Source organism: Canis aureus, chromosome 2, assembly GCF_053574225.1.
Source record: "Canis aureus isolate CA01 chromosome 2, VMU_Caureus_v.1.0, whole genome shotgun sequence".
In the NCBI taxonomy this organism is placed as follows: domain Eukaryota; kingdom Metazoa; phylum Chordata; class Mammalia; order Carnivora; family Canidae; genus Canis; species Canis aureus.
Window position 1 is genome coordinate 89,812,561 of NC_135612.1, and position 22,768 is coordinate 89,835,328.

At 45.5% G+C, this 22,768-nt stretch overlaps 1 protein-coding gene across 9 annotated transcripts; it reads right to left on the reverse strand.

The window, feature by feature from the left end:
* Positions 1-131: 131 nt before the first annotated feature.
* PACRGL (parkin coregulated like) lies at positions 132-21,907 on the reverse strand. Of its 9 annotated transcripts, none has more exons than XM_077881115.1 (11): positions 21,754-21,905; positions 19,920-20,033; positions 19,271-19,526; positions 17,445-17,529; positions 17,177-17,322; positions 13,608-13,675; positions 10,753-10,843; positions 8,335-8,469; positions 7,768-7,875; positions 3,512-3,592; positions 132-923 (listed from the first exon to the last, which is right to left on the reverse strand). In XM_077881115.1, exons 4-11 carry the CDS (start codon positions 17,494-17,496, stop codon positions 867-869), a joined length of 738 nt encoding a protein of 245 aa, XP_077737241.1. In that variant the 5' UTR covers positions 17,497-17,529; positions 19,271-19,526; positions 19,920-20,033; positions 21,754-21,905; the 3' UTR covers positions 132-866. The 9 variants fall into 9 exon arrangements, with proteins under 9 accessions (XP_077737241.1, XP_077737237.1, XP_077737255.1 ...); XM_077881111.1 differs by having other exon boundaries at positions 19,911-20,033; XM_077881129.1 differs by having other exon boundaries at positions 21,783-21,875.
* Positions 21,908-22,768: the final 861 nt, after the last annotated feature.

The window sequence follows — 22,768 nt, forward strand, 5'->3', positions numbered from 1 at the left end:
CTTGTAGAATGATCCAGGGTCGGCTTCTAAAACATCACACTGAGAACTATGCCTGTCAAGTAGGTTTTAAAAGCTTTTTTAGTTGAGTCCATTGTTAAACATAAGCAGACATAACAAAATCACTGGCTACATTTAAGAGTTTTAAGATTTTAATTGTGGAATATCTTCATGAAATGAGTATCTTCAGTATTTTCAGACTATGGGATACAAAAATAACATTTACTTAAATACAATTAACACCTAAAGTTTAGGTAGTTTTAATGAGTTGTAATAAATAACATACTTACAAGAGAATTTACACATTCAGAAAAATTTCTTAAACTAGAATACTCTGGTATGAAGTTTTTCCAAGTATTCTATATCATAAAATACATATTTACAGACGATAATTAACAGTGAATTCACAAATGTTTGTCCACTACTTTACATTTCCGTAGCCTTGATAAACATAAAACCCAAGAAATGACAAAATGTCTAAAAATAAGCACACAGCTACAAATTGTGAGAGGTATATTATAAATAAAAGGCATCAGAAAATGCATACATCACTTCTATTATAAACCCAATAATGGTTGTTCGCATCAAACTGTAAAAATATGAAAAACCAACCCTGCAAAATTGTACCATTATAAACCATTTTTAATAGCTTTCCATCATCGACCACTCTTGTTTTGTTGCTGATGAATGACTTTTACTATGATTCAGTGGAACTGTGTATACTCCTCTTCGTCTAGTAAATAACGAATGGTGGCTGTGATTAACAAAAGAATAAACTGAAGTGAATCTGAAAAGGTTCCAAAGGTACTCGTGGTCGGCATTTAGCACCTGTCACGGGGGGCTGACAACATTTTTGTGGGCTCCCTTCTTCAACAGCATATGGAGCAATACGTTGGAATTTTAGATTTGATGATGATAAGGCTGCCCTGTCAAAAGAAAACAAATTAGCTTCATTAGTATGCTGTAGGGCTCCCCTGATAGGTACTACATCTAGAGGAGCATGCCTAAAAAAGTATCCAAAACTCAAAACAAACAAAATGGAACGAGAACACAAGATGGAATGAGAAGTGAAACTTTTTTCTGAGTTCAGTAAAATATAGGTTGTCTCCTACTCTTTTAAAAATACGTTTAACTAGAGAAGTGGTTAGGAACCAGACCCCAGTATTTGAGTCTGTTTCTGCCAGGCACTTCCCTATTAAAACTGGGGCTACATTTTTCTAAGCATCAGTTTCTAGACCTTTAAAGGGGGATAACAACACAATCTACCCCTGAGGGCTGCAGTGGGGATTCGATGAGTTTAATGTCTAAAAATACTCAACTGAGGGGCACCTGGATGGCTCAGCTGGTTAAGCATCTGCTTTTGGGTGCAGGTCATGTTCTCAGGGTCCTGGGATAGAGCCCCTGTGGGTGGGGCTCCCGGCCTAGCAGGCATCTGCTTCTCCTTCTCCCCCCGCGTCGCCCCACCGGTCATGCTCTCTGTCTCAAGTAAATAGATCTTTTAATAAAACAAACAAACAAAATAAAAAGCACTCAGCTGAGTTCCTGACTTCCCATGGGCTCAATCAAGAGTGGGGTGTGTTCAAGTGTGTACCCTTCCCAAGAGAGACATGCCTAGGACTCAGGATGAAAGTTAAATCAAGGTAAGAGTAAACTGATGCTTAAGGCAGGTAGTAAACCGATCAGTTGTAAAACAGTGACTCCGAGCCTGGAGCTGACTGTCTCCCCAGAAGTGGAGTGTTTCCATCACTGTGGGACACACAAGCCCCCAAGAAATGATAAGCTGCAATACTGAGAAGATTCTCCTAATGACCCACCTCTACTATTTAAAGAAAGAGAAAGCTATACAGACATTTAAGTGTTTAGTAGGGAAGGAGGGGCATCGTTAACCTCAGGAGGGATTGCAAGTACCAAAAGCAAGCGTAATGGTCATTAGGCCACCAGAAAGTAAGATCAACTGTTGTATTAATAGCAGGACAAAGAAAACCTCTGATCAAATATTATTATTAAAATATCACGTAAGACGTTAGAAGAACAAGAAGAGAAAAAGTCTGAAAAAATAAACAATACTTAACTTCAAATTTTTAATTTATTAGCAGGATTCGGAACCAATGAGAGTGAGTGGCAGTAAGAGGGACGCCCTTGCCAGCTATTTCTGCGGCCCTGGGCTGGTCCCCTACACCCCTTACTCTCCTCCAAACCTCAGAGCGCGGTCGCTAAAGTTTATTTACTTGAAAACGATGCCCGCCTGCGCCTGCGCAGCACATCCAGCCACAAAATCTAACACACTGGGCCACACGCTGGGCCGGGCCCTTTCCTGCCCTTTCCGCTCGCCCCTTCCACAGAATGTGTGAAAACCACCTGGGGAGAGTCCCAGATTGAAAGCTGCGCCATCAATATTTAGCATCTGTTTACTTGCATTTCACAGGGGAGGAAATGGCAAATTATTTTGCATTCCAATTCTCAGAAGCACATTTGCAAGCAAACAATTTCCTTTCTGCTGAGAGAAGCTGGCTAGGCTAGGGGGTGCTTCTGTACGTCTGGACAAGGTGTCTGCATGCTAACCCTGCATACGGAACAAAGGAAGCTGTTACCCAGTGATCTAGGGACTTCCTTCCTTCTCCTAGACTTTATCTGAGGCTTCATCATGGAAAGAATATAATCAATTTCAACAGTCACTGGAATTGGTCAAGTAGGTAATTTAGACAAGACTTAAACTAACACATCTACCATTTTAAAATTGTATATGATCACAAGAATTCTCTAATTCCTTTTGAAAGCACCTCCAGTGAATGTTAAGATAATCGCATGCAGCCCCATCATTAAGATCTGATTAAATGTAATCTCCACAACAAGGTGGCATCACTGCTTTACAGAAATACTTCCAAGGCTAGATTATGTGAACCCTTCTTTAAACAATGAAAATTCAATTAACCTAGTTTATTTGACACCACACAGGTAATAATGGGATCCCCTCCCACTCTTGCACATTTTTGCAAGTCACAATAACCTGATTCATCCTCGTGTATGTGCCTACACGCGTTCCAGAGCACGTGGCGCTTCCGACATGGTAGTGAAGCCATCTGGAAATCTCATTATTTCAATCCGTGACAATGACAAAATTATATATTTTTTAGACAGAAAAGATGGCAAATGAAAGGAAAAAAGAGTACTTTCTTCAATGAGCTCTCTATGTTAATCCTTCCGTTTTCTGAACTTTCTAGTGGTCTAAAAAGCAAAACCACCCAAAATAAAGGAAACACCCGTAACGCTGCACAACACGGAGTACCACACAGGAAGCACAGAGAGGTATGCCGGGCCAGCGTCTACACAGTCCGGTCTGAACCCCAACGCTTCAACACTGTGTGACCTACGCGAGACAGAAACTCTGAGCTCTCCTAGCAAAATAACCTCAACTCCACATGATTACTTGTGGCCGAAATAATACATGTTACACAGTCCATTTTGTAGAGTCAAAGTAAAGAAAATGTGGCTTAAGGAATGATGTTTTACTTACGTTTCCACCATGCTGCTCCAGCTGCTGTAATGCACTGGTGATTGGCTCTTTGAATTTCTTATCCCTTAGTCTCTTGGAAAGCTTGTAAAGGAAGATTGGGAGGATGAAATGATTTGAAGAGCAGTAATATTCACACCGGCATAAGTAAAACGTTACAGAAGAGTATGCTAACAAGAAATAAAACCACTGAGTCCTTGCCCTATCGACCGACCTATCCAAACATCATTTGTTTGGATTCCAAGGCTTCTTTTAGAAAATATCTTGTGGAAATTTATGTATAATAGATAGCACTGTATTTGTTAAAAGAAAGAGTTCACGCTATTTCAAATGATAGCGATCCTGTAAAACCTGCTAGAGAATGGTATCCAGGATAAGTTTTCTATGAAACTGCGAATTTCTCCAATTTGTATTTTCCGAGAGCATTTGGAGGACCATGATGGAAAGCTAAGCCTCTGAAAACACGGGTGTTTCCTAAAGTGTGAAAAAGGGAAGAGACGAAAAGGAGAGTGTTCACAGGAATGACGCAGTAACAGTGACCACAGTGACCGGCCATTCCGACTCCAAACCACAAGACCACCTGTCCCTGGCACAGCCTGAATGGGCTTCAGACCGACAGGGGAACTCTGCAAAGGGAGAGCACCAGGGGACGGGGGATAAAATCACAGGAACAAAGAGGGGAAAACAGCAGTTCAGACCATCAGGCACAACCTGGGATAGCGTCCCCCCCACCAAATGTCTGCATTACTCAACTCACCCAAAGACCTAAACATATGAGCCCGCGGCAGGACTGGCTCATGGCTCCACTGTCTGGAAATACCAAAGAAGCCCAGGCAAGAATTAGTCATCGATCAAATACTTCTAAGGGCCTGTCCTAGAGCTGGTTTCTGGTTCTTCCTCATCGCACAGATGGAAGAAACCCAGGAGTGCTTCCCACCACTGAGCACCGAGTAGAAGGCCTTTCAGTCATGTCAGTGAAGATGGGGGAGGGTCAGAAGAGTCCCAGGAAGATAAAAATGTGAGAGAAGCAACTCTAAGTGAGAGGACAGACAGACTTTATCAAAGCCCTGGGGACGGACAAGAAAAGTGCCTCCTGGGGCACCTGGGGGCTTGGCCAGTAGGGCGTCGACTCTTGATCTCAGCTCAGGTCTTGACCTCAAGACCTCTCATGAGTTCAGGCCCCAACATGGGGCTCCACACTGGGCATGGAGCCTACTTGGGAAAAAAAGTCTTGTCCTGATTCACTGTTGCAAAGCATGAGCAGAGGCCAGAAGTACCATCTGGATTGTTGTGAAACGTTTAAAAGCAGTGGCCCCTCTCTGCTTTTATTCACTTCCCCCATCATGGTTTAAGTGTAAAGCACTGTGAATGAAGGTAGTTGTCAGGGTTAGCTGCAGGGGTGTCGGTGTTTTTCTTTATTATTATTTTTGAGGGGGAGAGGTAGTTTTATTTTAATTTTATGGGCTCCTTTCCCCCTTTTTATGGTGATCTAATTGCATCGGTTAAAAGCAGCTAACCAGTTCTTTAGAATATGCTCTCTAGCCAAGTCTAACTTTATTTAGACGCTGTAGATGGACAAGCTTGATTGTTTGAACCAAAATGGGAACATTAAACAAACATCACAGCCCTCACTAATAACATTGTGTCTTTGCTGTCAAGTGTAGAATCCTTCCTTCAAGAAAAAGCTTGTGACCATTTTGTATGGCTTGTCTGGAAACTTCTGTAAATCTTATGTTTCGGTAAAATATTTTTTGACCAAAAGTAGCCTTTTTTGACAAAGTACCCCTTGCAAAATCAGATCTTTGGCTTACTTTCTGCAGACCACATTACCCGGGAGCAGTGGCTTAGGGGCAGATCCACAAAGCACCACCTCCAGAATCCCCTGATCCACTCACACAAAAACTACAGATTTTGGGGTCCCACCCAGACTGACTTAACCAGAATCTCAGGGCAGAGGCCCAGGTTCTGCATTTTTATCAGGATTCCCAGGTGATTTATTTCCTCTTTAAAGTTTAAGGACCACTGTCCCAGGGACAAAGGGAAGTCTGAGTGGAAGCTAAGCAAGGACTTGACTTCATTTGTGTAGGAATAAATGAGTCCTTTATGGGCTCTGTAACTGGTTTTGAAATTCTTTTTCTAGAGGAGAGAACCCTTTCTTCAAAGAACATCTAAGGCAGAGGTCCGTAAACAAAACATGTAAACGAAATGGAGCCTTTCCGGGTAATGGGGGTAAAGTGAGGTAAGGGGGTGCACCCCTCAGTGGGTCCTCAGGGGTGCCTGGTGGTGCGCAGCTAACAGACCAAGATTTAATCCCCAGTTTCCCTCCTCTAGGGAAAACCACCGGCAGGTGAAGGCCAGTGTGGTATCCAGACCTTCCCGAGGTGCTGACACTCCAGGAAGGGGGGAGGCCTCTTTCACTCAGTCCAGGGTTCTGGGGAGGGATGTGAGCGACCAAATAATGCTACCGACCCAGAAAAACTCAAACAAACAAACGTGCATAGTTTGGTTTAACCTGGCCTTTTCTTTCTGCCACGGTGGGTGGGACTGAGAGGCTACTTAGGAAGCAAAGGTGCTGGCCCTTGCTCAGCATCGAGCCCAGCGTGATTCCTTTTCTCTATCACAACCCCTTCACCTCATTCCAACTTTCTCAGCGGATGTCCTTGCTACTTATTTCTCCAAAAAACAAAAGCCAATCTCCACCAGGGCAGAGGGCATATCTGGTTTTTGTTCAGCATTACAGTCCCTGTGCCTACAGCATAAACTTGGCCCACAGCGAGAGGGCAGAGAGCAACAGATGTGTTAAAATATTGACTGTCTAACTGGAGCAATCAATCCAAAATGAGTCATTTTATATATTAGGCTGAGATTCCTGTGGTTCATCAGGTGCAGCCTGCTGACCTAAAGGTCATGAGCAAATACCTGCTGGGGTTCTCGTCCTTCTCTCCTGAGGCCTCCACATATTAAGGTTTGAGTCTATTCCCACTGTGTCTTCTCCCATCAAACACCTGGTGCTGGTGGGAATTCATCTCCCACCTTTCCTAACCTAACCTGAGCACAGTAATCCTGAGACATTCACTACCATCCCCGCTTTCTATAGGCTTAGCCATAGGTTCCTGGCATGTACCGTCTCTCTGTGGAGCTAGAAGTTAAAAATACAGTTCTAGAATCTCTCAGAGGAATGTGTCCAGAAAAAATAGTAGAACTAGGATCAAAATACATGCCTCAGCTCTGAACTACAGAAGGACACACACAGAAATGCCAGCCATGGGCTATTCCAGCAAGGACTTTAATTCTTTATCGGTGTGTGCAGTAAAGGATTAACCTTGCCTAAAAGGATTGGCCCTTGTCCCTGGCTCCTGGATGGAAACCCCTAAGCCCTCGCTATGACCTGCCAAGTAAGCTGGGGGCGGGGCGGGGGAGCTTGGGCCACAGGATGTCAGCTCAACCTCTGGAGAGGCTGGAGACAAAGGTCAACCACGCAAGCAGGCAGTCATGCCTGCATGGGAGACCCCCCAACGTGACCCTGGACATCCTGCTGAGGTGAGTTTCTCAGGATGGCAATACTCCATGTGTGTTGCCACATGTCACTGTGGGAAAAAGCAAGCAGTGTCCACACAGCTCCACTGGGAGGGAGGACAACTAGATGCTCCACACCTGGTCCCTCCTGGGCTCTGCTCTATGCACATCCTTCCCTCGCTGATTTTAACCGGCATACTCTCACTGCGATAAACTGAAACACTAAATAACAGTTTTTCTGAGTTTAACGAGCCTTTCTAGCAACCCAAGGGTGGTCTTGAGGTCCTCCTGAACTGTCCAGGATCTCAGTGTGTATTTGTCCTAAAGATTAAACTACTCATAACAGGGAAAAGTCTTATCCTGAATACTATTTACAGACTCACTAAAAAACTTAAAAGGAAAAAAAAAAAGATGAAAAACACAGCTGTGGCTGTATAAGCCGTCCTTACCATTCACGGCCAATCAACATTGGCATAAAACCATCGTACTGGTTATTAATTTTCGTCCATTCAACTTCTGCTTGCTTTTTATCGCAACCCTCCTGCTCATGTAGGAAAATTAAAGAGAACACTGCACCTTTGTAAAATACTTTATGGACTACTTGGTCGGACCTGTAGTTTTTTAAAGAATGAGGGGATTTTTTTTTTTTTTAAGATTTCTGAATCAGTTAGTGATTAATTTGAAGCCACAAAATCATGATGAGATACAGAGGGGACAGCCACTCTCATCTTTTCAGCACTTACACTTGTAAGCAGATGTTTCAGATGGTCATTTAGAGAAGGACCGACAACGACGCTAAGCTGCACGAGAGCATTCAGTCCTCTTGCAAACACTTCATCATCCAGGTGGACCTGGAGGGTCAGGTGGCCGGGGGTGTAGGGACAGGAAAAGAAAGAGGAGGAAAGGAGAGATAAGAAGGTCAACCAGAAAAAAAGTAAGAATGTACATTCAAAGTCAGAAGATAAGCAACTAAACCCAGAATCCACCTCTAACACCGGACCATCGAGAATCAAAAAAAAAACAGATCTCCGGCTTGACCGAAACACTAATTAAACTATATCACAGCATGCGGCAAGACTCATGTGAGTTTTATTACTTTCTCTAATTACTCAAAATGTCCCCTTTCACCTTTCGTATATCCTCTAAAGGAGTCTTCAAATAAGTAATCATCTGTCCCTGAATAACCATGGCCTAATTTTGCACACACATCAAGATCACGGGTAATGGACCAATTTGCAAATAATTTGGAAGAAAAAAAGACATAAAATATTCTAAATGTACCACAGAAAGTCCAAAGGAATAGAGGATACCAGAGCTGCCTTTAGCACAGGAATCAGTCTCGGAAGCAAAGGTACAGCTTTCTCAGAAGCTCCTGGCACCAACAGTAATTCTCTGAAACCCTCCTTCGACACAAAGGTGTATGGGTGTCTAGTCTCTCTCAAACCCTGCCAGAGACAAAACCAACAAATAAACAAACAAGACTGACTGACTTACTACACACCTGGTTATGCTAAGAACAAAACTGAATCTTCACTAGTCTAAATGAAAATCAAGTTTTATTATGGTTTTCCTAACCATAATTTGTAATTTCAGTAATTACCATTTTAATTAAACCCAGAAAATGTGGAACAAAGGACATATATGAGACAGGAAGAATTTCTACCCACGGCAAGGAAGAAAAATATTTTAAAAATTAAAGGAACAGGAAAAAGGAAAAGAAAAGCAAGGAAAAATAAAGGAAATAAAGAAGAAAGAGAAAGGAAGGAAGGAGGGAAGGAGACCAAAGGTAAATAAAAAGAAATAAAAAGAAACCCTCACAAGGATACTAAAAAAATTTTGTGTGTACCCCTGAATATTGCTTGAAATCCATGAATCAATCTAAAATGCTGTTTTATAATCACCACTTTATGAATGCATAATTATTGGACCTCCTACCTTTATGGTGATTTTACAACTTGTTTAACTAGTTTCTAAAGTACTATACTTCCTTCATATTACATATTTTATATAAAGGGTTTTTTTTTTATATTAAGGTATTTTAATAAGATCTTTTCCCACGTTCGAAAACCACTGTAAGAATTTAAACCTCACTTTAAACTTTGGAACATGAGAGAAAAATATGAAAAAAAACGTGTATTGTTGCAGTCTTTCACCCTACGTGCATCAGAAACTACTAGACAGTACTCTTTTATGATTTAACTCACCACTTTGAGTCAAGATAAAAGGTCCATCTGGCTTTTTTTAAAAAAACATAAAACAAAAAAAGCAATAGCAATACTCCTGCAGTTGGGACTCATTACTGTCTGTGATTAAGTATAAATGGCTCCAAAATCATGCCTAAAAATACTAATTTTCAACCAATTTACCCTTTAGATCAAACTACCTGCTTCCAAATAGTGATCAAACCCTTCCTTTCCTGGATGCTTTTGAAAACCATGCTGCCAACCACAGAGGCACCACTTTGGCCCACAGCTGCTATCATCTGAAGAGTGCCCCTATCCCGCTCATTTTAGAGATGAGGAATCAAGTCAAGTTGTGAAGGGATTTCCATGGTGGAGGCTCTGTGCGTACCTACCCATTATTAAAAGAGTAGAGGAGAAGGCTAACAATCTACCCGACACAGAAATAAAGGCATTGGTGGTTGGAAAATAATCATTTAAAGAACTGACTCTATGGGATCTGGACTAAACATAGACTCCCTTAAGGACTCCCCAAATTAAAGCACCCCCCTCACCTTTTGGTTAGCTGGAGCCTGTTTCCAAAGCTGTCACTATAGCACTGAGTCATCTAAAAAATGATTTGCTAACATACACATAAGTTTTAAAATAACTGATGAAACCCTGATACATTTTAAGTTTTTAATACCAAGTTTAAAAGATTTTGATCAAAACTGAATTTCAAAACAGGCTGCCCATCACTGGTATCATACCAAACTACTCTTGCAATAAATTGAGAAAAACAAGACCAACAAAATGATCCATAACTCTTAAAAAAGATAAGTTTCTTTACCTTAAATATATGACAAGTGGTTAATTCGTCTCTGAACTTGTGACTCTAACAAAAGGAATAAATTGCCTAGAAGAGACCATTGATTCACCTCAAGCTAATACTCTGCCAACTTTTTCCTGATATAAATGTTAAATAACATAAGGGAATTTATCAGAAGTTTTCCTAAAACCCTCTATAAAAATGATCTCCACGATATTCTACTTAAAATGTACAGATGGGAAAAGCACAGAGAATTCTCCAAAAGGGCGTTCAGGTAGTTCAGATCAGTTCCTGAGCAACACATCACCTTCACGTAGACACGACTGGTTGTGTGGAGAGATGAGCCGCTCTCCGCCATCTGATGTACTTCAAGTTAAACCGCTGACGCTCTCCTGATAGGATTAGTTCTGTACGATTCTGAGTACTTCTGTCTTTGCAATTAAGTACGAATATTTCATCCGCTTATGTACAAATCCCCGTACACGCTAACTTGTGTATAAACCTGATTAATCAGTTTCTAATAAACATATACTGACTGTAATTAGTTTCTAAGGGAATGTGGTATTTTAAGGACTATTGCTTGGCTCTTATTTCAAAAGTAAAGAGTAAGATTTACTGACGCATTACAAAATAACATTTAATACAATTTTTAAAAGCTTTTTTTCCATAAACAATTTTAAAAATTTTAAAAAGCTTTTTTTCCCCCATAAACATGCAGGAGAAATGGGATATACACCTACCTCAGCCAGAGTAATAAGAAGAGGATCAAATGGAAGGTTTTCGGGAGGACATTCCCACTGCAATCTGTGTTTCACTGAACCGTGGACCAACCTAAAATAATGAATATCAGTGAACATTAACATGGACAATGTCATTAACTGCTAAGCAGTAATGATCTAACATATCCATACTCTCTAGAACATAACCATGTTAGAACTATTCTGTAACACGTAGGAATACCACAGCTGGAAATGATGCTACGAAGGCATCTTATGCAGCAACATCTATAATCCCACAAACTCCTACTCTTTCAGCAAAATTGTTTGATGGTAAAACTAAACTCCACATTTGTGAAGCTTACAGTTTCGGGGCTCAGGCATGCTGCTGAGTCTTAATACAAACGCTACACTTGACATGTTTCAGTCATAATTATAACAGAACAGATAACCTACAGGTGTGCAAACAAAGGAAGGTGATAACGAGACACAGTAACTTGTTGTGCATGGAACATTATTTCAGATATAGAACACTTAACCCTAATGATCTGCAGACAAGCCAGATTTTAGCCCTGCTCAACAGAAGAAAGCTGAGGGCAGGAGGTTAAGTAGCCCATGCAAGCTTACAAAGTGGGAGCTCCTTCAGTTAGGGTCGCTGCTGCTGCTTTCTGTTTTGTTTTGTCGGGTTGGGGGGTGGGGTGCAGAGGAATTGGGATGGGGGGTGGCTCAGTTAGTCAAGTGTCTGCCTTCGGCCCAAGTCATCATCCCAGGGGCCTGGGTGGAATCCAGCCCCTTGTCAGGCTCCCTGCTCAGCCCGGGAGTCTGCTTCACCCTCTCCTTCCACCTCTGCCACTTGTGCTCTCTTTCAAGTAAATAAATAAAATATTTTTTAAAATACCTAACATTCAAAAAACTGTACATAGTTATAAAGTACAGAATTTGATAAAAGTTTGGATATGTGAATCCATCCATGAACCATCATCATAATCAAGAGTGAACTTATCCATCGCCCTCAAATGTTTCTTCACCATTTTATAACATTCTCAACTTCTTGACACTTTCTTTAGCATTATTTTCTTCACAGCAAGAGGCCTCAGTGACATTTTTACTATTTTAGCAACCATAATTGCTTAGAGTGGGAAGGTGGGTATGAGAACCTTGAAATACAGTTTCAACTCAGAATACAAATAAAAAATAGACACAATAAAATGAAGAATCATTGAGTTTATTCCTCCAAATCTGCAGGTACCATTAAAAACTACATTTCTTGAATTTTATTTTATTTTTTAAAGATTTCATTTATTCACTTGAGAGAGACAGAGAGTAGAAGGAAGGGCAGAGGCTGCAGCAGAGAGGGAAGCAGACTCCCCGCTGAGCAGGGAGCCCAACATGGGGCTCGATCCCAGGACCCTGGGATCCTGACCTGAGCCTAAAGCAGACGCTTAACCACCTGAGCCACCCAGGTGCCCTCATTTCTTGAATTTTAGAACAACAGAAAGGATGTTGTGATTATTCTTTCGACAGTGAAAATGACATTTTCTATCATCTAGAACAGACTAAAACTGGATATATTGGAAGAAATAAATGTTTCTTGGTAGTGAAATCTTGAAATGGTATCACTCCATTAGAAACTATTTGTTTTCTTTAAAACAGTTCTGATGTCTACCTGGAAAGATGCCAAGAATTCTATCAAAAGGGAGCAAAAAAAGTCATATATACTTATTAAGAAATATCATTTCAATAAATATAATTTTTGAGGGATCCCTGGGTGGCTCAGCGGTTTGGTGCCTGCCTTCAGCCCAGGGCGTGATCCTGGAGTCCCTGGATGGAGTCCCACGTCGGGCTCCCTGCATGGAGCCTGCTTCTCCCTCTGCTTGTGTCTTTACCTCTCTCTCTCTCTCTCTCATGAATAAATAAATAAAATCTTTAAAAAAATAAATATAATTTTTTGAAATATCATTTTGAAAAATGAAAGTTTCTGGGCATCCAGGGTGGCCTAGTGGTTTGGCGCCACCTTCAGCCCAGGGCGTGATCCTGGAAACCCGGGATCGAGTCCCACATCAGGCTCCCTGCATGGACCCTTTCTCCCTCTGCCTGTGTCTCTGCCTCTCTCTCTCTCTCTCTCTCTCTGCTGTCATGAATAAATAAATAAAGCTTAAAAATTTTTTTTTAAAAAATGAAAGTTTCATTAAATCATCAACATGCAGTTTACAAACAAAATAGGGCTATTGGGATCCCTGGGTGGCTCAGCAGTTTAGTGCCTGCCTTCGGCCCAGGGCACGATCCTGGAGTCCCGGGATCGAGTCCCACGTCGGGCTTCCGGCATGGAGCCTGCTTCTCCCTCCTCCTGTGTCTCTGCCTCTCTCTCTCTCTCTCTCTCTCTCTCTATGTCTATCATAAATAAATAAATCTTAAAAAAAAAAAAAATAGAACTATTTATTTGCAATTTGCCCAAGGCCATGAAGGCTTATAATGTTTTAGAAATTGGTTCATTCAATTTCTTAAGTTATAGATCTATTGGTAATTCTATTTTGGAATTAAAATGATCTTTTTCAACAATGTCCCACGATCTATCAAGTCACCTTAATTTCTTTTTTTTTCTTTTTTCTAATATATTTTTTATTTCTTTTTAATATTTTTTATTGGAGTTCAGTTTGCCAACATATAGCATAACACCCAGTGCTCATTCTGTCAAATGCCCCCCTCAGTGCCCAACCCCCTTTCCACCACCCCTTGTTCGTTTCCCAGAGTTAGGAAGTCACCTTAATTCCAACTTCTCTAGTAAATAAAATTTTTAATACACTTACACTAAATACTGTTATTGATTTACTCAATTATTTTGAATAATAGGGTCAGTTATAACCTGTATTGATTTTTACCTGCAAGGAATACCTCCTTTAGAGTAAATGGCTGCAAACGCAGAAGGAGCTCGTGACTGTTCACCAAACTGGAAATAAAAAATGACACAAATACGATAAATACACTATCACCTCCACTTGGGAATGACACCTAATCAAATTTAATCCTGCTGAGGTCAGAGGCAAACGGACATCCTGACTTTCATCCCGTGACGCTGGTGTCAAGTGCACCACTCTACTCAGCGACAAAACAGAAGAAATTATCAGTCCTCTCAGTACTGGAACCACAACCACACGTGGTGGATTTCTTTTTTACTCCTTGAGGAAGGCTTGAGGGCAGCTGGAATCACACACATAGTAAATATAATATAGATAAATATTATTAAGTATGAACATCACAAATAAATATAATAAAGGTAATACATCTTTCTACCCTCCACCAGTGTGACCTGTCAAGGTGAGGGGTACAAGGAGAAGAGCAGTTCAGTGCAGGGAAAGCAGATTTGTTTGCAGCCTCCGGCACATCTCCCACTGGTCCTCCAGTCAAATATGGAAGTCCGGACAGTCAGAGGACCTGTAACTTCTCCAGTCTGCTTTTATGCTTCTATACAAGAAAAAGGCTTTAGATGGGCAGGGCTGATAAAACTGAAGAAAGAGCAAGGCTCTAGCAAACACATGCCTGGATGTGTCTGCTCACACATATGACTTCACAACCTTCAGTTTGTCTATGTATTATCTTAAGAATAAGTTAACTCTGTATTCCCAAAGTCCATGTAAGAGATGATCGATCGATCACAATAGTTAAACAATCCTAGCATGCATAATTTCAAAACAGTTGATCAAAGACAGAGAATTTAGGCACAAATAGTAAGTATTTATCACATGGTACTTTGAACATAATCAATTGAAATATAGGTATCTAAATTAAAAAATACAAACTTACTAACCTATTTTAAAGATATAACCAGCTAAAAACTATTTTAAAATCAGATGCAGGGGACGCATGGCTCAGCGGTTGAGCATCTGCCCTCGGCTCAGGGCGTGATCCTGGAGACCCGGGATCGAGACCCGCATCGGGCTCCCTGCATGGAGCCTGCTTCTCCCTCTGCTTGTGTCTCTGCTTCTCTCTCTGTGTCTCTCATGGATAAATAAATAAAATATTTTAAAAATAAATAAATACATAAAATCACATGCAGCAATTAAAGAATATATTTAAGGGTATAATTTTATAATTAGCCTTTTTTCCTCTAGAAAAACACATATGCTTGAAGTTAAAACTCATAGATGAAGTTTCATTAGTGTACAGTATTATAGTAAGAGATTCATTTACAAACTTCAATCCGTATTCTGCATAATTCACAGAAATAGTAATGTATCATTCATCTAATTATAATTCCTACTTAGAAAAGTGTGTTTTAGGGCAGCCCGGGTGGCCCAGCAGTTTAGCGCCTGCCTTCGGCCCAGGGCATGATCCTGGAGACCCGGGATCGAGTCCCGCATCAGGCTCCCTGCCTGCTCCTCCCTCTGCCTGTGTCTCTGCCTCTCTCTCTCTCTCTGTCTCTCGAAAACAAATAAATAAAATCTTTAAAAAAAAAAAAAAAAAGAAGAAGAAGAAAAGTGTGTTTTAAAAACTGTTTTCAAGTAATCATATCACATGAGGATACATGAAAAAATGTTTTTACAGTGGGAGAAAAATTAAGACGACTTAGGGCTACACACACTTCTTTTAGTTCTAGCACCTATTAGCAAATGATCTTACTTTCTGGACCTACAGGTCATGTAAATAATCTCTAAATTTCCAAAACACTCACCAAGACAAAATTTCTTCTTTTTTTTTTTTAAAGATTTCACTCATTTATTTGACAGAGGGAGAGACCGAGAGAGCACAAGCAGGGGGAGCAACAGGCAGGGGGAAAGGGAGAAGCAGGCCGCCCACGGAGCAGGGAGCCTGATGTGGGGCTCCATCCCGGGACCCTGGGATCATGACCTGAGCCAAGGGCAGACACTCAATCGACCGAGTTACCCAGGCACCCCAAGGCAAAATTTGATTTTTCTGATTGAAATTCTAACAATTTCTTTCCTTTTCTTTTTAACTCATTTTAGAAATAATAATAGTTTCATCTTCCAGGTCCCATATTATAAAAAGTTTTCTTTTTTCTACCAATGGGTTCATTTTATGGATTTTGACCAAATTTTACCAAAATTCCTTTACCATGAAAAAACCGTTGTCCCTTCAATTTTTAACAATGTCATCACAGACCATGTTTCAACTCTAAAATAATCTGCATTATTAAATATACCTCACTATATTGAGTTAAAAAAAATTTTTTAGACTTTTGATTCAAATGAAATACTCAAAATGTACACACATTCAAGTGCATAAATTGTAGGTGTATAGACCAGCGGATTCTCCAAGACAAACAGCACTCGGCTGTGGAAAGCCTGAATGTTCCCAGCACCTAGGTATCTCCTCAATGCTGCTTACCAAGCCCTAACTCCCTTTTGCTCCAATGGGGACCTCTAGCCTGACTTCTAGCTGACCTACTTTGGATTGGTAGCTTTAACAGATCCTAGACATGGTTTTATCCAATACACTCGATTCTCAGGTCAAATCATTATTTCCCCAAACTTTCCTTCATTCTTAACAAAATTTAAGATTAGGGCCACTTAGGGCACTATTTAAAAAAGTTCTTCTTCAAAGAGAGGAATAAAATTCAAGCGTCACCCATGAGTTCTCTCTACCAAACATGGGGAAAAGAAGCTAGAACAAGGAGACAGCAGGCTACTCTTCAGGAGTCCAACTTGACACTGTGCAGAAAGAAGGAGAGGAACACATATGTTTACGCTCTTTTTCATTCGTAAAGTCGGACAACCTTCTTCTGCCCTTGGCCAGTTCACTGTATCCTTGCTGTATTCCACGGGCCATCAAAGCCAGTGTCTCAGCCACGCTCTAATCCCCTGTAAAGGCTGAAACCATGGTCATCTTACTCCGTGCAAATCTGGGCAGACACCACCTGGCATTGTAGCACAGGTGTACTCACTTTTTGGATAATTCACTCTTCTACACACTTACAATTATTCACTTTAATGAGCATAAATCTCATATTCATTCAATCTGATTAAACTGCTGTCCGAAGGCAAAAGGAGGCCAGTACCATAGCTGGGATTTCTGGGGGAGCTAAATTATAGATCACAGCAAAATGGTCAGAGACGGTTATGCAACTATGGAAGCATGCAAACCATCCTATGTCAACTGAACACACGCTTACTCGTAGATATTAGGAAGTAATAGAACTACAGTAAATAAAAAATAAAGCTGGTGTGCCATTCATTTTATACTCTAGTATACTCATCCATGAATGTGATATGATATGCCATGACTGGTTCTTCTCTACACCTTCTCATTTCCACACTATCATTATTTCCATTCTTCAACATGATTACCATATGCCCTACCAGCTTTAACGTAACCCTTCCCCATCACCAAAAAAAAAAATCACAAACTTGAGACAGTGCTCAGAATGGTTCAACAGTGTGCTAAATGTCTATTACTCTGAAAAATCTGAGTCAGGAACGTCTTTTGTACCTACCGGGTTAATCGTCTTAGGGTTAAGTTTATCACTTGGTCGAGGATGAAGCTTTCTTGCAGTCTCTGGAGAACTGGTCGATGATGAGGAGCTGCTTTGTTGAACTGTAGTCCTATGTACACTTGATGATGTCCTTTGATCACCGTTAGCTGGAAAACACAGAAGATGAACAAAAAAGAGGTGAAAGAGACAAAGCTCACTCTTACCCATCTATATAACAATGCGTCATTAACAAAATTCACCTCTTCATCTAAAAAGCAGTGTTCTGTACCTGCCTTTCTGTTTCTCAACTGTACGCCTCCATGGCACTCTGATTTCTGCATTGCTTCCCTTTTACTCCTGCGGTCCAATGAAACCTGATTTCAGAATTTGGGGAATGAGGGATTCATCAATAACGTAGGACCAAAACAGAACAGAGGAGAAAATATAATAAAAGATACATCAAAAAGTATGGCACGGAACAAAATACTGGAAAGACCAATGAGAAAATATGAAATTATATGAACAACTTCAGTAAGATCAATAACAGCAAATGGAAAACAACCTGTAAGAAAATAAAATGTATGAAGACATAGACTTTTTTTCCCCATTCATACTGTCAAAATATGCTTTTAGAAACTGAGTTGCAAACCTCTAGCTATATTCAGAAAACATGGACTAGATTTCCAGGAGAAAGTGGCAGGCACATCCCCTAGCATCTCTATCTTCTCTGGCCTGTTTCCGCAGTTCCAAATGCTAACATCTGCGTGTCACACCCGAGTTTTCAAGTGACATAACAAACTCTCCTACTCAGTGCATACAAGCTCCTTACATTGAACATAACCAAAACTGAGGTTATCACAGTGAAGTCACGGACCCCTTGTTAATCAAGGTACCACCAACTTTCTGGTCTTCTTTCCCTTCACCTCCTACACTCAACCCTACCGATGGCATCAACGTGGTAGAAGGAGCTGGTGGCTCAGATCTGGGTCTGTATCCTCACCTCTACCGATTACCAGGTTCCAGAATTTAGGCAGATTATTTAATCTCCCTAAGTCTTGATTTCCAGCTCTAGTAAAAGGGGAGAAAAACACAAGCCTATAAAGGCTGTTACTGAGGAGTAGATAAGGGGCTTTATCAAATCGCTCAACCACCACTGATGGTTCCCGTCTCCCTCTTCCACGCTGCCCTCTTCTCCTCTAATGGGAGGACTCTAGTTCAAGTCATGACTTTCTGTCAAACACACTACCTCTAAACGTTTTCTAGAAAGATTTTATCTATTTGGGAGAGAGCGAGCAGGCACATGAGTAGAGGGAAGGGGCAGAGGGAGAAGCAGACTCCCCGCTGAGCCGGGAGCCACCCCAGGTGCGGCTGGACCCCAGGACCCTGAGATCATGCCCTGAGGCCAAGGCAGGCGCTTAACCCACTGCGCCCCCCAGGACCACCTCCTTCTGAACTTTCGTCTCTGCCTAGGAACCCTCCATCACGTGCACCCAGATGCATACACCCAACTGCCTGCTGCTATTTCTAGGTCTAGCTCCCACCCCAAGCTCCACACCGCCTTTCGTGACCTATTTCTCAAAAGCACCCTTCGGGGGCACTGGATTCCTGCACTGCCCCCTTGTTTCTACGTGATCCCTGCATCCCTCACCTGCACGCACTCCGCGCACTCTTCCCCTAGAGCATTTCCCACCGTAAGCCCTCGATGTTGTCCCTAAATATGTAAACCACCCCCCAACTACACCGTAAGGTCTTCCTTTAAGGCAGCACGGGTGAGGTCTTCTCCCACTTCCAAATGACAGTTTTTCAAATATTTGAGGACAGACTCTCAATTTCTTAGTTTTTCCTCCTTCAGGATAGAACACTGATGCTTTTTCAAGCAATTCCTCATGAGATCATTTTAATCTACTTGGCAAATTAGAAATCTTCACAAGGGCAAAACTCCCCGTAATTCAGCCCCAAAATATCACAAACATGATGTGACCATCTCAAAGTGCCCCGTAGGGATAACTTAAATGTAAGACTGTTTCATACACAGAACGACTTTAAATTTCAATTTTCTTGATTTGATTAATATGTTCACTTAATTTTTCATCCTACAACCAGCAGATGACTTACCTCCTACTATCACACTTCACATTCAGTCCCGGGGCATTTTCCAGAACTATGGTAATTAGAGTCTCATTGAATGTGTCACGTAAATAGTCTCAGATAAGGTAAGGCAGGCTTTGAATGTATCGATCTGACACGGCACGTTAGTGGATATTCAGCAGGTATTTACTGTCGTGACAGGTTTCTTGTGGAGAAGGCCCTGACGGGAATCGTAGGATCTAAGCTTCTGTTTAAATAAACCTGTGTCTCCGCTTCTTCAACTCTGTAATTGGGGGTAATCACAGCAACTACTCTTAATGTTGATGAAGATTAATAAATTGATGTTTCTTTTGATGGTAAATCTTATTTTTATTTACTTAATTTTTTTTTTAAGTTTTATTTATTTATGCATGAGAGACACAGAGGGGTGGGGGCAGAGGCACAGGCAGAGCGGGCAGCAGAAGCAGGCCAGGCCGCTGGCAGGGAGCCCGAGGCGGGTCACGCCCTGGGCTGGAGGTGGTGCTAAGCCGCTGAGCCCCCGGGCTGCCCCTGGTCACAAATGGTCATAACTGTCATAGCTGAGAAGCAGCACAAAGACCCGACCCACACGCAAGGAGAGCAGGTGGACCGCATCCCACCGCGAGGCCCATTTTTCAACACCACCTACCAGACCCACCAAGTCTTTGTTGGGGACAACAGATGTCTGTCGCTCCTGAGGGTCCCGGCAGGAAGGGGCTGCATCAGACTTTGGGAGCGTTCAAAGAGCCACGGAAACTCTTCATCTGAAAGACTTTAAGGACACACGGGCCAGAGAACTGAGCGTCGAGGGCTCCCGGCATCGGGGCGGTTTCACGTGTGGTGTCCTCAGGGGATTCCCAGCAGCGACACCGAAACCCGGACGCGCCCACACACCGTCCACGTCCCAAGCCGCGTGCGCCGGAGACCAGGTACCCCGCGCCCCTGCGAGCGGGGGGAGGACCCGAGACCAGGTACCCCGCGCCCCTGCGAGCGGAGGGAGGACCCGAGACCAGGTACCCCGCGCCCCTGCGAGCGTGGGGAGGACCCGAGACCAGGTACCCCGCGCCCCTGCGAGCGGGGGGAGGACCCGAGACCAGGTACCCCGCGCCCCTGCGAGCGGGGGGAGGACCCGAGACCAGGTACCCCGCGCCCCTGCGAGCGTGGGGAGGACCCGAGACCAGGTACCCCGCGCCCCTGCGAGCGGGGGGAGGACCCGAGACCAGGTACCCCGCGCCCCTGCGAGCGGGGGGAGGACCCGAGACCAGGTACCCCGCGCCCCTGCGAGCGGGGGGAGGACCCCAAGTCCTCGACGTGACCGCGGGGGCGGCGCCTGGCCCGAGGCAGGCCTCCCGCTGCGGATGTCCCGGGTCCGGGCTTGGGGCAGAGCCTGCTTGGGATCCGCCCCCCCCCCCACCCGTGCCTGCCCCCACTCGCTCTCCACGTAGACGGGAGATCTTGAAAACAAGCAAGAAAAGAAGAACGTCTGGGGCGGGAGGGGTGGAGGCCTCGGGTCCATCGGCAGCAGCCGGCCCTCGGCCCGCTCTCCTGCGGGCACAGAAGGACGCGCCGACCCGCCCGGCGGGGCTGCAGGGGCGGGGCAGGCGGGGTCGAGCACCTGCAGGGGCTGCTGCACCTGCGGCCTCCCCTCTGGCTGCGGGGCTGGGGGCGCTGAGCCTGGGCGCACGCGGTCCCCCTCTGTCCCGGCGGCTGTTCACTGAGCTGGGGGCGGCCGGGGGCTCGGCCGTGGGCACTGCCCCGGGCCTAGGGCGTGACCCCGGGTCCCGGGATCGAGTCCCGCGTCGGGCTCCCGCGGGCGCCTGCTCCTCCCTCCGCCTGCGTCCCTGCGTCTCCCGGGAAGACACGCATTAGATCCTTTTAAAGAACCGTCTACAAAGTCCCAAGCGTGGCGGGCACGGCCTAGAGCAGCCCCGCTGTCAGCGCCCCGGCGCCCCCACCCCGTCCCCCCAACACTCGGGGCCGCTGGGGGGGGCGGTCAGGAGGCGGAGGGCGCAGGGGGCGGGGCCAGAGGGGGCGGGGCCAGAGGGGCGGGGCTGTAGTGGAGGGGGCGGGGCTGAGGAGAAGGGGCGGGGCGGGGGCGGGGCGAGACGCGCGGGGCGGGGCTGGAGTGGAGGGGGCGGGGCTGGGGCGGAGGCGGAGCGAGACGCGCGGAGGCGGGGCCGAGGGTGGAGGGGGCGGGGCCGAGGGTGGAGGGGGCGGGGCCGAGGGTTGAGGGGGCGGGGCCGAGGGTGGAGGGGGCGGGGCCGAGGGTGGAGGGGGCGGGGCGAGACGCGCGGAACAAGACGTGCGGGGCGGGGCGCAGGCCGTTTCCCCCCGGGGCCCCAGCGGGCTCCTCCCGCCCAAGCCGGACCCCAGGAAGGCGGACGCGCTCAGCGCCTTGGCAACCGGCGCGGCGGCCTTAGCAACGGGGCGGCCCGGAAGCCGGCCCCGCGGAACGCCCGCCCGCCCCCCGCCCGCCCGGGCCCCGCTCCTACCGCGCCTCTCGCCCGCGGCGACCGCACACCTGCCGCCACGCCGGCCGCGACTCCGACCCCGGCGCCCGCTCCCAGACGCGCCCCCCGACTCCCGGCCGCGGCCGCCGGCGCTCGGGGGCAGGACGCTCCGCGCGGTGCCCGGGTCCGGCGGCGCCGCGCCGTGACGTCAGACGCACGCTGCGTGTGCTAAGCCTATAGCGGCGAAGTTGCCGGGCAGAAGAGGGTTGCCCTGGCAACGAGGCGGCGGCGTGGGGCAGGGGAGGCTCGGAGCCCCGCGGGCGGGGGCGGGGGCGGGGGCGGGGGCGGCGACCTGGGGGTCCCTTAGGGCTCGTGCCCCTCGGTGGCACGCGAGGCCGACAGCCGTGCGCGCCTGCCTCGGTTTCCCCAGCTCGTGGCCCCGCGCAGCGGGGGCCCCGGGAATGCGCTGTCCACGGCCGAAAGCGACGTGGCCTAGACCTGTAGCGCTCCCGGGGTTCCTGCCCGCCTTCCCGGGTCACCGGGCCTCTCCCACGCCCAAGTAGCACAACGCGAGCTCTAGAAGCGTTTTTTAAAAAGCCCTCCTTCTTCGCTCTTCTCACCCTCCGACGTGTCTTCTGCAGCTTTCCCACGCCCCGCCGGCCCCCCTGCCCCCCTGCCCCGCCCCTCCCGGCGGGCGAGCATCCCCGCAGGTAGACGCGGGGCGGAGCTCGCGGCCCCTCGGTCGCTCGCCTGGAGGCTGAGAACTGCTCGGTCCTGCGGGGAAGCGAAGCGCTGCCGCCCTGCAGCCCGGTCACCTGGCCCCGGACCCGGCTGCACCGCCTCTGAGCTCTGAGAGCTCGAGCAAGTCACTGTGACCCGTGGAGAGCCCACGGGGAAAAGGCAATGTGGGCTTTTCTCCTGCGTGGGGAGCATTAAGCCGTGACAGTAGCTAATTAGGGGAAAGTAAAGGAGATCGACACCAAGGAGCATACAGGGCAGCAATGTCCAATAGAATTATAATGAGAGTCACGTAGGAGATTTCAGATTTCCTGGCAGA

Excerpts from the sequence above, each read along its gene's own strand:
- PACRGL (XM_077881115.1), bottom strand. The coding sequence starts at position 17,496 with ATGCAGAAATCAGAGTGCCATGGAGGCGTACAGTTGAGAAACAGAAAG. Across the intron at positions 13,676-17,176 it reads ACCCTAAGACGATTAACCCG|TTTGGTGAACAGTCACGAGC; the intron begins GTAGGTACAAAA and ends TTTTATTTCCAG. Across the intron at positions 8,470-10,752 it reads TTCTTATTACTCTGGCTGAG|GGTTTGAGAGAGACTAGACA; the intron begins GTAGGTGTATAT and ends TGTCTCTGGCAG.